Genomic DNA, 14,929 nt, shown 5'->3' with positions numbered 1-14,929 from the left:
GGAATCAGAATTAGAATAAGTTAAAATAGAGAATCGGAATAGTTATATCCTCCAATGCATTTAGTTCGCAATTAGAATTGAAATCAAAATTGAAATGGAATTAGAATATTAAAAAAGAGTAATAGATTTTGAGGAATTAAAATATTTTCTTTTTCCTTTAGAATCAGAATATATTATAATTTCTTCCAACCAATAGACTGGAACATGAATCACATATTTCCATTCTCATTTCAAAATCCATCTCCGCTGAATCAAACATTCTCTTAATATTGGTTAGCATATCTCATGATGCCTTTGCTTCGCTCTAATTTTTCAAACCCTTGTTCTTTATTAGTAAATTGGGGTTGATAGCCATACTATCATATTTCTGTTTTTTTTATAAAAAAAATCAAATTGTATCCATTGCTTTGTCAATAATTCTACCAAAAATTTCATTATTAATATTTCTCTTAAAGTTTTATAAACATTCTAGTAGTATACTACTGATAAATATATATCAAAGTTATTTCAGTTTTCAACTATATCTCGCTTGCTTGTCTCTATCTGATTTTTCTTTCCACCAAGCCTACCATGAATTCCATTGTTTTCTATCTCCAGATATGCATTCATATGCGTCCATTTCTGAGGAACAAGGCGTACATTAAAGGTTGGACTAGTTGGTGGCTTCCATTGTCACTTTTTGGCTGTTCACTTTATTCGAGGAATTCATGGATGTCTTTTGATGTCATCCAAGATTTACATAAATTGTTAGAAACTTTAAGAATATCTTAGTATATCAGCAATTTGAAGATAAGCTTTGGTTCGATGATAAATGCACATGCAACGGATTTGGAATATGGAAGCAAAATATCTTGGTACATATGAGTAAGGTTGCATGGATCTTGTGCTTTCTAAATCCTATAATGACATGAATCTAGTGGACTGAGATATTTTTTTTTAAAAAAAAGATTGAAACTATCATGGAATTGAAAAACAAATACGGATTTGCCAATTTTTAAAAGTATATTTGCTTAGGGATAGTTTAGTATGAAAAAATAAATTCTACATCAAATTACCATATTTGGTTAGAAAAAAGGATGAGAGAAGTGGTAAAATAAATAGTGAATCCTATGCTTATTTTACTGAAAAAGAATGTAAAATAAATACCGCCAGGATGATGGTATTTTTTTTCATGCTAGATTATTGAAAGGAGAATCTAAAATTATCATTGCTTGATGGAAATGCCTTCACTTTTTTCCTTCAAACCCTCAAATGGCCTTTTTTATATGGTACCAGCATATATTAGAAAGTATACTAACTCAATATATGATCATGCTAAATCTAAATTTCTATTTTTCTATCTAATAGTTTATTTTTTTCAAAATAATCAATTAATTGTATGGTTGCTTTTTAATATATTTACTTAATGAAAAATTAAAATATAAAATTTATTTATAATAAAAAATATATTTTCTAATATATGTATAATTAATTTAAAAATATTTATCAGCTCATATAAATATGTTTGAATATTCAAATTATGCATAATGACAGCTTTCATATAAGTGGGTCGTAAATAACCAACAAATGAAGCGAATTAAAAAAAAATTATTACTTAAATTCTTATGCAAGGATATTGCTGAAAATTTGGTAATATTTTCATTTGAGGTTATCTTTATATTGTAATTTTTTTTTGGCATCATTTTTTTGGATTAATTTTTTTAAAATTTATTTTTTCCTTACAATCATTGTTGTAAATAAATGATTCTTAGCAATCATCATCTCTCCACTCAAAAAACTGGTGTGAAAAACTGATGTGATATCTACAGTGAAGATCCTCCAGATGTCAACAGTAAAATTTCTATCCAGATCAGCCACAGTAAAGGATCGAAGTTTACCCCTTGGACTTCATCATGAATTAAGTCCCGGACTCCAACGAGGCTTGGCATACCCTAACCAAACGAACTCTAAAGATAAATTATGTTGTATATATGCTTTGCATGTGAGCTCTGCATGGAAAATACCAATATAATTAGATCCAAGGTAAATATAGCAACATCTTACAAGATGAAAATTTCAATGCTAACATCCTACTTGATGAAAATTATAACACCAAAATGTTTTGTAACTTTCGGCTGCCACATCGGATCCATAGGGGATGGAGGACGTGTTATGAAGGGAAGTTAGACCAAGCAGGTGTGAGCAGAAGCCGGCTGAGATAGAAGAAATATTGGGATATTGGGCAATAATCTTGCAGATTGGGAGGCCTATATATTTGTTTAGGTGTTGTACTTAGGCTTGGATGTTCTAAACTCTCTCTAGAGGGGAAAGATATGTAAATTGCAACCATATCTAAATTACTTGTACCATGATTTAGGATTTCGTCTAAAAAAAACTAGTCATATGATATTATTTATACTATACATAAATAATATATAATATAAAATAAATATTTTTATTTTATAGATACGTTTTTTATCAGCCATTTTTTAGCTAGAAAAGGTTTCAACCAAGGATGAAATTTTTGGGTAAAAAATAACTTTTATTTAAAAAAGGTCATGGAAAACCAAAAAAAAAGTTAAACTTTTTAATAATACAAAGTTATTTTTAGTGTTTCTTTTTTTTGGTGTAAAAAACCAAAAGAAGAAAAATTAGATTTTTTTTCTTCCTATACTTTTCCTCGCAACTCTCAAGGATAACGACAAACTGTCTTCTCGAATAGAAAGAGTGTTGAAGCTTGCTACGTTCACGAATGCATGACAAGCCACTGAAGCATCCCTTTTGCATTTGTGGGATGAAAACAACAAACGAGACAAATGTCACAAGGGCTAATGACACCAAATAAAACCTCGACACGGTGCGAATGTCATGCTTATGATTGGTGGAAAAAACTATTTGATAACAAATGTGGAGTTCTTGGAATCGCTAAGTAATCTTTTACCCACTTTAACACCTAGTCACATCAAACATTGAAGCATTTTAACATGGCATGGGAAGTTGGGAACTTATTAACTCGGCACCAAACCATGCAAGGCATTTTTTTTTTTTTTTTTGCTATAAAAAAAATCCATGTTATACGGTGTGGAACTAATAGGCGCCCTCCATTTCTACTTTTAACCCGCGTCATGGCCGCCGCCTACATGTGAATGAAAGGGCAAGGACGATAAAAACAGTTAAGAACCATATTTATACACATGTGCCGTTGTTCTTAAATTGACCAGACAAATCTAAATTCAAATCATTTTTTTTGTGCTTTTTTATCATTATATATATATATATATATATATATATATATATATATATATATATATGACATTTTCCGTTTGTTTTCTGGATATCCATAATAAATTTAGGGCGACAGGTTTTTTTTTTGGCACAATGATAATTTACACTCACTAAAAATGAATGCATCCGGCAAAATCAGAAAAAAGAAGATAACATAGAGGTTAAGGCACTGACACATGGTCCCCTTAGGTAAAGCCTCCCGAGTTGTAGGCCGCGAATGAGGCTATCCAATCAGTCGCGCTGTTTCCTTCCCTGTAGGTATGTCTAGCCTACGATAAACTGTCCTCATCGAAGAGTCTGCGGATATCGTGGATCAATGGGATGGACCTCACATTGAGCTCCGGATCCACTCAATTACCAAGGCCGAGTCTCCCTCGAGCAAAATGCGGTCTACGCCCAGCACCCGCCGTGCATAGGTAACTCCCTCCCATTCATTCCTGAGTTCTGCACTAACCACGGACGTGTCGAAGATCTGTCGACTCCCAGCCGGTATCAAATAGGGATCATGATCCATGATAACGAAGCCCACACTTCTAGTGCACCCTTTTCGTCAACACTGCTGTTGAAGTTCATATTGAGAAAACCAGAGGGTTGGGGCTTCCATGAGACCTGCACGGTCCTTGGCGCTGTATAAGCAAGAGGGGAACCCTAGATTTTTCCGGCCGACCCTAGAGACGACAACGTGGCACTGTAGATAATCTCCTCCGCATGAAGAAGAGCCCTCTCCGCTGCTGACCTCGGGCGAACTCTGCTGCCCTTGAAGACTCGGGCGTTCCTATCTAGCCAACAGTGGTAAGCTAGATAGGCAGCCCTGATCTCGAGACCCTCCAGGTTCGGCCTCCTCGTTGAAGTCTCCAAAAAGAGCAAGAAATCCTTGGTCGTCGACCATCCCAGCCATGGATCATGGGGACCCCAGGCGCACCCCCAGATTAGGGCAGCCCTCGGGCAAATTCTAATGATATGGAAGATAGACTCCTCTGTCTCCGGGCAGTCCAAGCATATCGGAGCGATGGAGGGAAAAGTGGACCACCCCACACATACGATTAAAGCATCCGAATCCGACGGCAGGCATAATCTCAATAAGTATGGCCTTGGCAAGCACGACCTCGGCAGGCATGACCTCGGCACGCATGATCTCGGCTGAGCAAAATCCGATCGATCTTGAGGTCAAGGAAGACTTAGTCAGAAGCTGAGACTGAATCCAACTCTACTAACAGTCAAGTCGGTCCGCCTAAAGAAAGGATCACCAAATCCTCTGGAATCAAATTCCGCAGTCTCCACCACAACGGCTGTCAATATTTGAATCCTCGCAATTTTAGCCGATCGCCAGCTAGCCTGAAATCCCGTAACATCTAAGGTAATTCATTTAACCCAAAATTTGCGCAATCACATCCGATTGCGTGGGAGAGGGGCATTTTCTCTCCTCGTCAGAAAGCATCTCCATTAAAATATCTCAAGATCTCTATTTGGCTTAAGCATCGGAGGGCCTTCGCCGGATCCTCCGATCCAGACTTCTTGCAGGTCTGCTGAAGATAGCCGTCCGCCACCGCACTGCAGCAGAAGCTCCTCCTTCTTGGTTTGCGGTCACCCCTGGGTCTGTTTTCCAGCAATACGGAGAAACCTACATCCCTCGTCAAGCCAACATACTTGCAACCTCTAATTTTCTTTAGTAGAAAATTGAAGTGACATTAACAGTAAAGTTCTCATCAAGATAAAAGATCAAAATACCCTTCAAATTTTAGAAAAGATCATTAACAACACATATTTTAAATCGCAGAGGATTATACCATCCTGAATGTCTATCACATCATTCATCTTATTGTAGAAATCTGAGTGGTCGTACTTGGTCCGTACACGGCGTGCAACCTATACGAGCAATAGCCTATACGTGCGGTGGCTATGTACAAATTTCTGCGGTGCACAAGGGCACACGGCAGAGGAACCCAAGTCTAAAAATTCTGAAACTCACCCCACCCTAACCTATTCAAAAAGAAATGCATAGCTTAACAATTTGAGCACGCACCGTGCCTACTACATCCAAGATCAAATATATGTCCAAAATCATAATAAAGTAATCTTCATTATTTTAACATATCAGCAAATTATTATACAATGATACAATTTGTTGCCAAAAGAGTTCATCTAAAACAACTATTCCAAAGAATGGAGTGAGCCCATTCGATGTTAGAAGGACTATCTCTTTTTTAGTTATTTTCGAGATTACGCATATATTTCAGAAAGCCAATGTTACGGTAGATTGGATGGTGTCATCACACAATTTGTGCAATGGGAGACTCTTGAGCTTCTGTTTCTTGTCAAGTTTATTTTTTTTACTACTTTCTATTTATTCTAGTAAATTTATATTATAAGGTCTAAACAAAAATTAAATAAAAATGGAAACCTATCAGGGCCAAACATGCATCAGAGAGGCTAATAGGGTCGCAGATTGTATGAGGCTCAATAGTCCCACATCGAAAAGACTCGTTTTAGAGCATGTGCATGTGAGGCGGGTGTCTCCAAATCCTGCTGACGCGTTTTGGGAGGAAAATAAAATCGGAGAGGGGTGAAGGACGCTTGCGTGAAGCCCCAGAACCGGACAATATCTGGCAGGGGAGCCCCGCGGTCCTCCCTCATGTGTCCCTCACATGGGCACTGGATGCCTCACGTGCCCCGCGCAGGCGGAAGCATGATATTTGGTATCAAAGCCGAAAACGACTCTTGTCCGATGGTGAAAAGGGTGTGAGGCCTAATAATCCTACATCGAAAAAACTCATTTCAGAGCCTAAGCATATGAGGCAGGAGAGGGGTGAAGGACGCTTGCGTGAAGGTCCGGAACCGGACAATATCTGGCAGGAGAGCCCCGTGTTTTCCCCCTCATGTGGCTCCCACGTGCGCACTGGGTGCTTCACGTGCCCCGCGGAGGCGTGACAGATTGTATGGTTGCTTATATGGCCAACCATTCGGACGGTATGATGTGGATCTAAGAGGAAGGGCTACCTAGGGCACTTTGTGATTTTTTTATTTTTTTTGTTTTTTTTAATACGTCTGTACTTGCATTGTAAGCAAAACAAAAATTATCTTAAAAAAATAGAGGAGGGGGGAGGCGGGACCGCTCCAAAGTACAGAAACTGAGAGATCCCCGCTCCGGGCTCCCGTCCGGCGGTTAACCCGTCCAAACTCAAAAGCGGTGACAGCGATCCCAAGCCCCGCCCCATACCATTTCCCTCACTCCATGACCTCCGTTGGGCCCCACTCTCATAACAAGTGGACGCTGGCCTCCGCATCTCTTCGTCATAGGCCCCCACGAGCCTCCTCGAGAGCGATGGCTGGATGCAAACAACGAGACCCAGGCATCTGTGCTCTCGGGGCCCCACCACAACCACCCGAGCTTCTCACTCTACTCTTTTCTCCTGATAAAGGGCACCGATGGACTCTACTACTTCCCCGGATTTTTATATTTCCCGGAGGAGGCTGGCCAGGGACGAGAACTGCTTCTCCCAACCCCGTTACTCTGTTTATTATATAATAAGGTTGAAGATACATTTTTTTTTTCTTCTTCTTGCTGTTGTTTTAATATTGTTGGTGGCGAGGATTTTTGGTTATTTTTAATTCCGGTATATGGTATTCCGGGATGCCGACGCCGATTAGCAGCGCGCGGCAGTGCCTGGCGGGCGAGGCCGCCGCCACCCTCGACGACGCCGTCGCCGTCGCCCGCCGCCGCGCCCACGCACAGACTACCTCCCTCCACCTCGTCTATGCCCTCCTATCCTCCTCCTCATCCTCTCCCTCCTCCATTCTCCGCGACGCCCTCTCACGCGCCCGGAGCTCCATGTATTCCCCCCGGCTGCAGTTTAAAGCGCTGGAGCTCTGTTTCGGGGTCGCTCTGGATAGGCTGCCGTCGTCGTCGTCGTCGTCGTCGTCGTCGTCGTCGCAGCACCACAAGCAGGCGGCGCCGGCGGAGGAGCCGCCGGTGTCGAACTCGCTGATGGCGGCCATCAAGCGCTCGCAGGCCAACCAAAGGCGGAATCCGGACACGTTCCACCTCTACCAGCAACAGCAGCAGCAGCAGCAGCAGGGGTCGTCGTCGTTTTGCGGCGTGAAGGTGGAGCTGCAGCAGCTGGTGCTCGCCATCCTCGACGACCCGATCGTCAGCCGGGTCTTCGGCGAGGCTGGGTTCCGGAGCTGCGACATCAAGCTCGCCGTCCTGCGCCCCCCGCTGCCCATCCTCCGCTTCCCCCGCGCAGCTCGCTGCCCGCCGCTCTTTTTGTGCAACTTCTCGGCTGCGGACGACTTCGATGCGCTCCCTACGCCACGGGGCTTCACGTTCCCCTTCTCCGCCTCCGATGGCGGCGACGAGAATTGCCGGAGGATCGGCGAGGTCCTCGCCCGGAGGAGCACCCGGAATCCGATGCTGGTTGGCGTCAGCGCTGGCGAGGCCGCCCAGGACTTCGCTCGAGCGGTGGAGCGGCAGAATTGGGCTGTTCTGCCTCCCGAGCTGCGCGGGCTGAGGCTCGTTAGCATCGAGAGGGAGGTGTCGGAGCTCGGGAAGAGCGGTGACGGCAGGTCGCGGATCGGCGCCCGGTTGGAGGAGATGGGCCGGCAGGCGGAGGAGCCCGGGGTGGTTTTGAGCATCGGGGATTTGAAGGGGATGGTAGAAGGGGGCGATGATGTGGGGAGCTGCTTGGTTCCGGAGCTGACGAGGGTGCTGGAGCTTTTCCGGGGGAGGCTGTGGGTGATGGGATGGTCGGCGTCCTACGAGACTTACATGAAGTTCTTGTCGCGCTATCCTCTGCTGGATAAAGACTTGGATTTGCAGCTGCTACCGATTACCACAGTCCGGCCGGGGACGGGTGGATCGCTCCCCAGGCCTCCCAGGTGCGTAGATCAGTGCCTTGGGCCCTTCCACTTCGATCTCTACTTAAATCAATACAGTACTTGCTATTTGATTTCATTTAGGAACTTTTTATTTGCTTCTTGTGAAAATTTAGCTTAGAAATTAAAGCTATGGCTCATCATCCTTGAATTTTCTTAGTAGTTTGTTGCATATTGATGACTAGAAGGTCTTGTTTTTACTCGTAGAAAAGGTTTGTTTTTGGGTAGAGATGGGAATTTTATTTGGAGGCAACCTCATGCCTTCAAAACTGAAGATCTATATGTGAAAATTGAAGGTTGATTACATTGCTAAAAATATTGTGAATTATTATATAGCTTTCTTTATCTTTGATGCTTGTGCTACTACATTTAGATTGCTTGAGGTAAATATGGCTTACTTTCATGCTAACTGTTTATGCCCAGATATTATGAGCTTAAGGAAAGCAGTCCTTAGAATCTGCTCATTTTTGTATTATGAGGAGCATGAAGGTTGAAAGGTGTGGGAAATGCATACCTCTGTTCATAGACTTAGAACCCGTTTCAATCAAATGGATGCACTAGTTCGACTCATCACACAGAGACTAATATAGGTCGGATCAAGTGGTAACCTGGATTTTTTGGGGGAAAAAACCACTGAATCATCAAACTGGATGGTTCAGTTGCTCAAGCCATCTGATCGTTCCAGTTTAACCATTGGTTGGGTCAATTATTTATATGTTGGTGGGGAAAAAGGCCTCCACCCCCAGCCCTAGATGTCAAATCTTCCATGATCTCTCCATAATTCCCCCTTCTTATTGAACCCCATACTCTCTCTTTCTCATTCTCTCTCAAGACATCGGTGTTGATTACGCTTGCCTCGAAATCCTCCCTCCTTTGTGTGGATGTTGGTCTCCATTGGACTATAGCCTAGAGAGCCCTTTAATGTGGAATATGGTGGGGTCGTTGGATGTTCTACTGGTCTCAGTCTGCTAGTAGGAGGTAGGTGGTTTCAATTGTTGTTCATCTCCAGTTGCCATCTATAGTTCTAGGGTGGGGGAGGGGAGCAAAGCATCTATGCAGTCCTCCTATTAGCCTTCATATTCTTTTTTGGTCTAGAGACCTCAAAAGGAAAAGGGTGAGGAAGAAGGATGAGACAAACCATGGTTTACTTGCAATTGAAGTGGTTGACTGTGAACTGGTGACCAAAATCGTCAAAGCCAGGACAATGGTTTCAAAAAAATACTTATGATTTGACAACCTAATGTAATTATTTTGCAATAGTTTGTTCATTTGCAATTTAATTGCAAATATATCATGAAATTTGCAAAATATGCAGATAAATTGCCAAATAGCGGACTATTCACTGCTAGTTGCCATGTAGAAGTTGTAGCCTGCGATCATAGCTCAAGGCACTGATGTGGGCCATGGGTTTTTGGGGTCTTGATTATTTATTTAACATTTAACTTTAAGGATATTAAAATTATTAAATATTTTTCCCTTCAAGACAGAAACTAGGACTTGGGTGTCAGGACTTTAGAGCAAATGTCTTTGCCCTTGTACATGGTCATTCAGCCTTTTGGTCTTCTGATTTCCCCGAAACTCTGGTCGACTGGTTCGAGCAGAGCGGGGTGGTTGTATCTTTGAAAGAGTTGTATAGCACTCTTGTATTTATCAAAAAAAAAAAAGAAGGTAAACCAGGTCTCCAGTTCTGCCCTCTCCACCTTTGTCTTTTCACCCTCTCACATGCCACAACTTCCTCCTCTCCTCACCTAGGTTCTACCTCATCCAAGATCCATGTCACCTGCCCGTCCATGCATTAATCTCTCAGCTTATGTTGAGCCCTCCTTGACAAAGCCCACATCAGCTCCCTCAGCCACTCAGGCTATCTTGTTCTCATCTTTTGTGACCTCCCAGTTCATGATTTTTTATTTTATTTTTTATGTCCCAAAATTGTAACATTGAAGTTGTGGCTATGGAGAATAGCTGAGCTTGTCGTGGTGCATGAAAAGAGAGTGGAATTGAGGATAATGTCAAAATGTTGTTACAAAGCCATCAGAAGCCTAGGGTGGTGGGGTGAAATTTGGGGTTATAATAGTGCTACAATAGAGTACATGGGATGGGGGGCTTTGGGTTACAGATTTATAAAATAGTGTTATATGTTTAGTCATGAGTTGTTTCTCTTGTTTTTCTTTAATGAAGATTTCCATTTCAACAATAAAATGTGATAAGATATTAAAATTGTATAATACAACATTAAGTGAATCTAGAAACTTTGCAATCAATATCTAGTTTTTTGATCAATCATAAGTCTAATTGTAGGGCTTTGGTTGGCCAAGTTGTCAACTCACTTCCGGAGCTTGAGATTATATCCTGTGCTGGAAACTGTTGGTTTATTAGTCAAACAACTTCCTATTGTCCATCGTCAAAGATGAGTAAATTCATTGTTCCTTGTATTTGTTTGCTACATGTAAGATCCAACCCATCGACATTTGCTTTTCTTTTTCTAAGTTGGTCACAGTCTCACTTTCCTGCTGCTTGTCCATGCCTTGTCTCCATTCTATCTCTATGTTTTTAAATCAGGTATATTTTATGTCTGTCATCAGTTATCAACACTCAAGCAAACATTGTACTTTCTGTAAGAAGTCATCGACTTGTTTGTCATTAATCAACTGTGCAGGGAGCAATAATAATGATGCAGAAGCATTCTTGAAGACAATTCTGTGTGGACAATATAATATTTATGGATCAGAGTAATTGCTTTCTCATTATGTAAACATATTAGGGAGTTTATTTCTTTTCATTGGCTTGATATATCAAAGACTGCTCATTTATTTTATGATCTATTATTTTGATGGGATCAGTCTCTGAAACCCCATTTCCCTTTTCTTTTCTGCATTTTACATATTCCTATATAAAGTTTTATCACATAATTCATCAGACAAAAATGTCGAGCTTTTTTGACAATTTCCAACTTTTATAGCCGTTTGAGACAGCATCTGCACGGCATATAGAACATAAGTTGCTATAGTTAATAAGCAAAGTATCTAGCAGGCTGCAATTTGCAGGTTGTGCATGAGGCAGAAAATAGCATGAGATTTGGTTGTAAAGCATTATACATGCTTTGGTGATGATTTATTTTATAAATTTGCTATTCTTTCTGCTATCATTATATGTGTGCTTTTTGTTACATCCTTTTGCACTGGAATGAAATCTCACCATGCATTGCTTGTGAAATGCCTTCAGCTTGACAGATTCATTTGTTCCATTTGGAGGCTTTTTCCCTACGGCATATGAGTCAAAGGTTCTGCTAAGCAGTCCATACCCATCGGTACTCCGCTGCCAGCATTGTAATGACAAATGCAAGCAAGAAGTTGCTGCAATTCTGAAGGGACATTCAGCTTCAGCTGAAGATCAGCACTCAGCAGATGTGCCTGCTTTGGTGCAGAGAGCTAATATTTTTAGCATAAATGGTGGATTAGATGCATCAAAGGTGTGTTTACTGTTGAAATTCATGTCTTTACCTTTATGTTCAAGCAAACTAACAGCTTGTTGACATTATATATTATAATGGTTTTAAAAACTTGGTTCTAAAATTTCTGTTTTATTGAATCATCATGCATATTGTGGTTTCATTATTTTTCAAATGATTAACCTACAGATAGGTTTCATCTTTTTTTCTTTCTTTTTTAATTTTTTGCTCATTTTCTTCAGTGCAGGCTCAAGATGATAAAACACTGTTGAATGTAAAAGTAATGGATTTGCAAAAGAAGTGGAATGATTATTGCCAGCGTATTCACCAGGGATGCCTGAGGCTTGAGACTGACAGCTACCAGGCGCTTGGAAACATTGTTGGTCTTCCATATGTTTCTTCTGATAAGGAGAGAGCCAGTAACCTGAACAGTAACAATCCTGATTTAACTCAAAACCAACAATACCAAGAAGGGTGCGGAAATTCATTTCCTATGGTTGGGGGCTTACAGAAGATTGCTGCAGCAAGCCAGAGTTTGTCACTTTCTGTAATTCCTGAACCCAAAAACAAGGACTTGATATCTAAACTTCAGGTCAGACAATCAAAAAGTGAACAGCTTCAGAGAGAGATCTTCCAGTCTCACCAAGGTCCACATTCAGATTCGGGCAATCATGATGATCATACTTCACCGTCCTCTGTAACATCCGTTAGGACAGATTTGGTTTTGGGAACCCCTCATGAGCCAACTTGTAAGGATGAACAGCATGCCATTCAGAAACACACAAATCATTTGGACAGTTGCTCTGGGAGTTTGCTATCCAAGAAGGTTGATGATTTCAGCAGAAATGTTCCAGAGGTCCTCGTGCAGTCGCATTCTTGCTCTGATTGTCCTGATTTGCTGAAGAATGGTACATATCCACTCATGTATAGTCCCTCAGTTTCAAAGAGTGGTGGTGCGCCTGCGTTTAACCAACAATGTCTGGGTTCATCCAATGTGTGTCAAAAGTTTGATCAAAGTAATTACAAATCATTCTGTGCTAGTCTCATTGATAAAGTTGGCCGACAGGAAGAAGCCTTGAGTGCTATCAGTCAAACTATAGTACATTGCAGAGCAGGTCATGAAAGGTATCGTGGTGCAAGCCTAAAAGGAGACGTTTGGCTCAGTTTTCTTGGTCCTGATAGCGTTGGAAAGAAGAAGGTAGCAGTGGCTCTTGCAGAATTGATCTATGGCAGCAAGGAAAACTTGATCAGCATTGATCTAAGCTACCAAAATGGCATTACTTTTCCTATTACTATCTGCGACCAGCAAGAGGTCAGTGGTTATGATACAAGGTTCAGAGGCAAGACAAATGTCGATCATATTGCTGGGGAGTTAAGCAAGAAGCCATGGTCCATAGTTTTCCTCCAAAATGTGGATAAAGCGGATCTGCGAGTTCAGAGCAGCTTATCCCAGGCTATTCTAACTGGAAAATTTCCTGATTCTCATGGAAGGGAATTTGGCATTAGCAACACCATTTTTGTGATGACTGCAATGAAGGCCCAGGGTAAGGTCTTTTCCAGAATGACAGATTCTGTTAAATTCCCGGAGGAAAGGATTCTTGCAGCTCGGAGTTGGCAGATGAAGATTTTGACACAACCTGTTTCAGAGGCTGCCAGCTGCAATCCAAATGTTAATGTGCTGATTGCTTCCAGGCAAAAGTCTAGGAATAAGCAATCATATTTATCCCCGGTTTTTGTAAGTAAACGTAAGCTGGATGTTGCTGATGACCTCAAAGAGCAGCATGAATCCTTGGAGACTGCAAAACGGGCACACAGGACATCAAACACATTCCTAGACTTGAATCTGCCTGTAGAAGAGGTTGAGTCAAATGACGCGGAGAGTAGCAGCAGTGATGGGAATAGCTCTACATCAGATAATACAGAGGCATGGGTGGAAGATTTCTTCAGCTCAGTGGATGCAACCATGAACTTCAAGCCTTATGATTTTGATGCCCTTGCTGATAGTATATTAAAGGAAATCAGTAAGAGCTTCCATGACACAATTGGCTCTGAGTGTATGCTGGAGATTGATGTGAAGGTAATGGAGCAGATACTTGCAGCTGCATGGCTATCGGATGATAGAGGAGCTCTAGATGTTTGGATCGAACGAGTACTCGGCAGGAGCTTCATTGAGTTGAGGGAAAGATGTAAGCTCTTGACACAAACTGTAGTCAGACTCGTTGCTTGTGAGGATGTAGTTATGGGGGAGCATGCGCCCGGAGTCCTCCTTCCCTCAAGAATTTGTCTAAACTGACAAGTTAAAGATTGCTGTAATTATATGTATAATGTAGTGTCTAGCATTTCTCTGTGAAATAATATTGTCCTGTTAATCCCATTAGTTTTTCCTGGTTTTGTCAGTCTAGTGCTCGTAAATTGAATCTTTTGCAGTTTGTAAATCTTGTGGTTCCATTTGATGTCTTAAGTCATCAGGACCTCATCTTTTATTCTTCTTTTGCTGTGAAACGATTATAACAGTGCCAATCCAATTATATTTTCTTAAATTTTGTAATCAGGACAGTGTGGGTAAATTGGATTTCTTGTGCTCAGCAAATTTTATGGTTCTCTCTCATGTCTTAACCCTGCAAAACCTCTTCCTTAGTTTCCTATTGCAAGCTTCAAGGCGAAAAAGACTAGCAGCATTTTAGCTGTATTTTTTATTAAAATGTTTGGAAAGTCAGGGATGAATTTTTCTGATATACTATTCATTGGTTGTGTTTCCAAAAAAATGACCTATTGTATAGCACATCGCCTCTTGTTGGCTCCCAAAAGATTTTTCTACAACTGAACCTTGCTTTCTTTTTTTCCTTTTTGTTTGGGTTTTCTCCTTGGGTGTCAGTAAGACGCAACAGTTGACAGAGCATTGGTATGTTACATACCAGTGATAAGTTTTTCCCCTGGGAAAGGGATTAAAATGGTGATCAAAGAGCTTTCTAGGGATATTTTTGAAGAAAAATGATACATCAATATACTGATTTTTTTTTAAATTTTATAAAATTTAATTTAAACATGAAGGACCCGTGTGACTATGTAAATATATCCATTGAAATCTTCCTTACTATCCTTCAATGTTTTAAATTTTTGAGTAGTTTAAATTCCTTTCAAATTTTACTTACAATATTACTCAGTGTTTTTTAACTCAAATCATCAAATTTTGAATAGTTTAAATTCGTTTCAAATTTGCTTTTTGATGTGCTCTGGAAACAAAAATTTTTCTTTCATACAATGAAGGATCCAAGAGTTTCTTGAGAAAGATCATCCCTGGTTAAATAGGTAAACTAGTCCTACATGAGAGTTATTTATCCACAC

The 14,929-nt window shown here is 41.0% G+C and overlaps 1 protein-coding gene across 1 annotated transcript; it reads left to right on the top strand.

Moving 5' to 3' along the window:
- Window positions 1-6,712: 6,712 nt before the first annotated feature.
- Window positions 6,713-14,124, top strand: LOC103718122 (protein DWARF 53-LIKE-like). Its single transcript, XM_008806797.4, has 3 exons — window positions 6,713-8,139; window positions 11,359-11,605; window positions 11,832-14,124. Exons 1-3 carry the CDS (start codon window positions 6,896-6,898, stop codon window positions 13,875-13,877), a joined length of 3,537 nt encoding a protein of 1,178 aa, XP_008805019.2. The 5' UTR covers window positions 6,713-6,895; the 3' UTR covers window positions 13,878-14,124.
- The last annotated feature ends 805 nt before the right edge of the window (window positions 14,125-14,929 follow it).

This window comes from Phoenix dactylifera, chromosome 12 (genome assembly GCF_009389715.1).
Source record: "Phoenix dactylifera cultivar Barhee BC4 chromosome 12, palm_55x_up_171113_PBpolish2nd_filt_p, whole genome shotgun sequence".
Taxonomy (NCBI): domain Eukaryota; kingdom Viridiplantae; phylum Streptophyta; class Magnoliopsida; order Arecales; family Arecaceae; genus Phoenix; species Phoenix dactylifera.
The sequence above is the reverse complement of the archived record's forward strand: the minus strand, read 5'-3'. Positions and strand labels throughout refer to the sequence as shown.

Coding starts and splice junctions, on each gene's coding strand:
- LOC103718122 (XM_008806797.4), top strand. CDS start 6,896: ATGCCGACGCCGATTAGCAGCGCGCGGCAGTGCCTGGCGGGCGAGGCC. Junction 8,140..11,358: donor TCGCTCCCCAGGCCTCCCAG/GTGCGTAGATCA, acceptor AAATGCCTTCAG/CTTGACAGATTCATTTGTTC. Junction 11,606..11,831: donor GTGGATTAGATGCATCAAAG/GTGTGTTTACTG, acceptor TCTTCAGTGCAG/GCTCAAGATGATAAAACACT.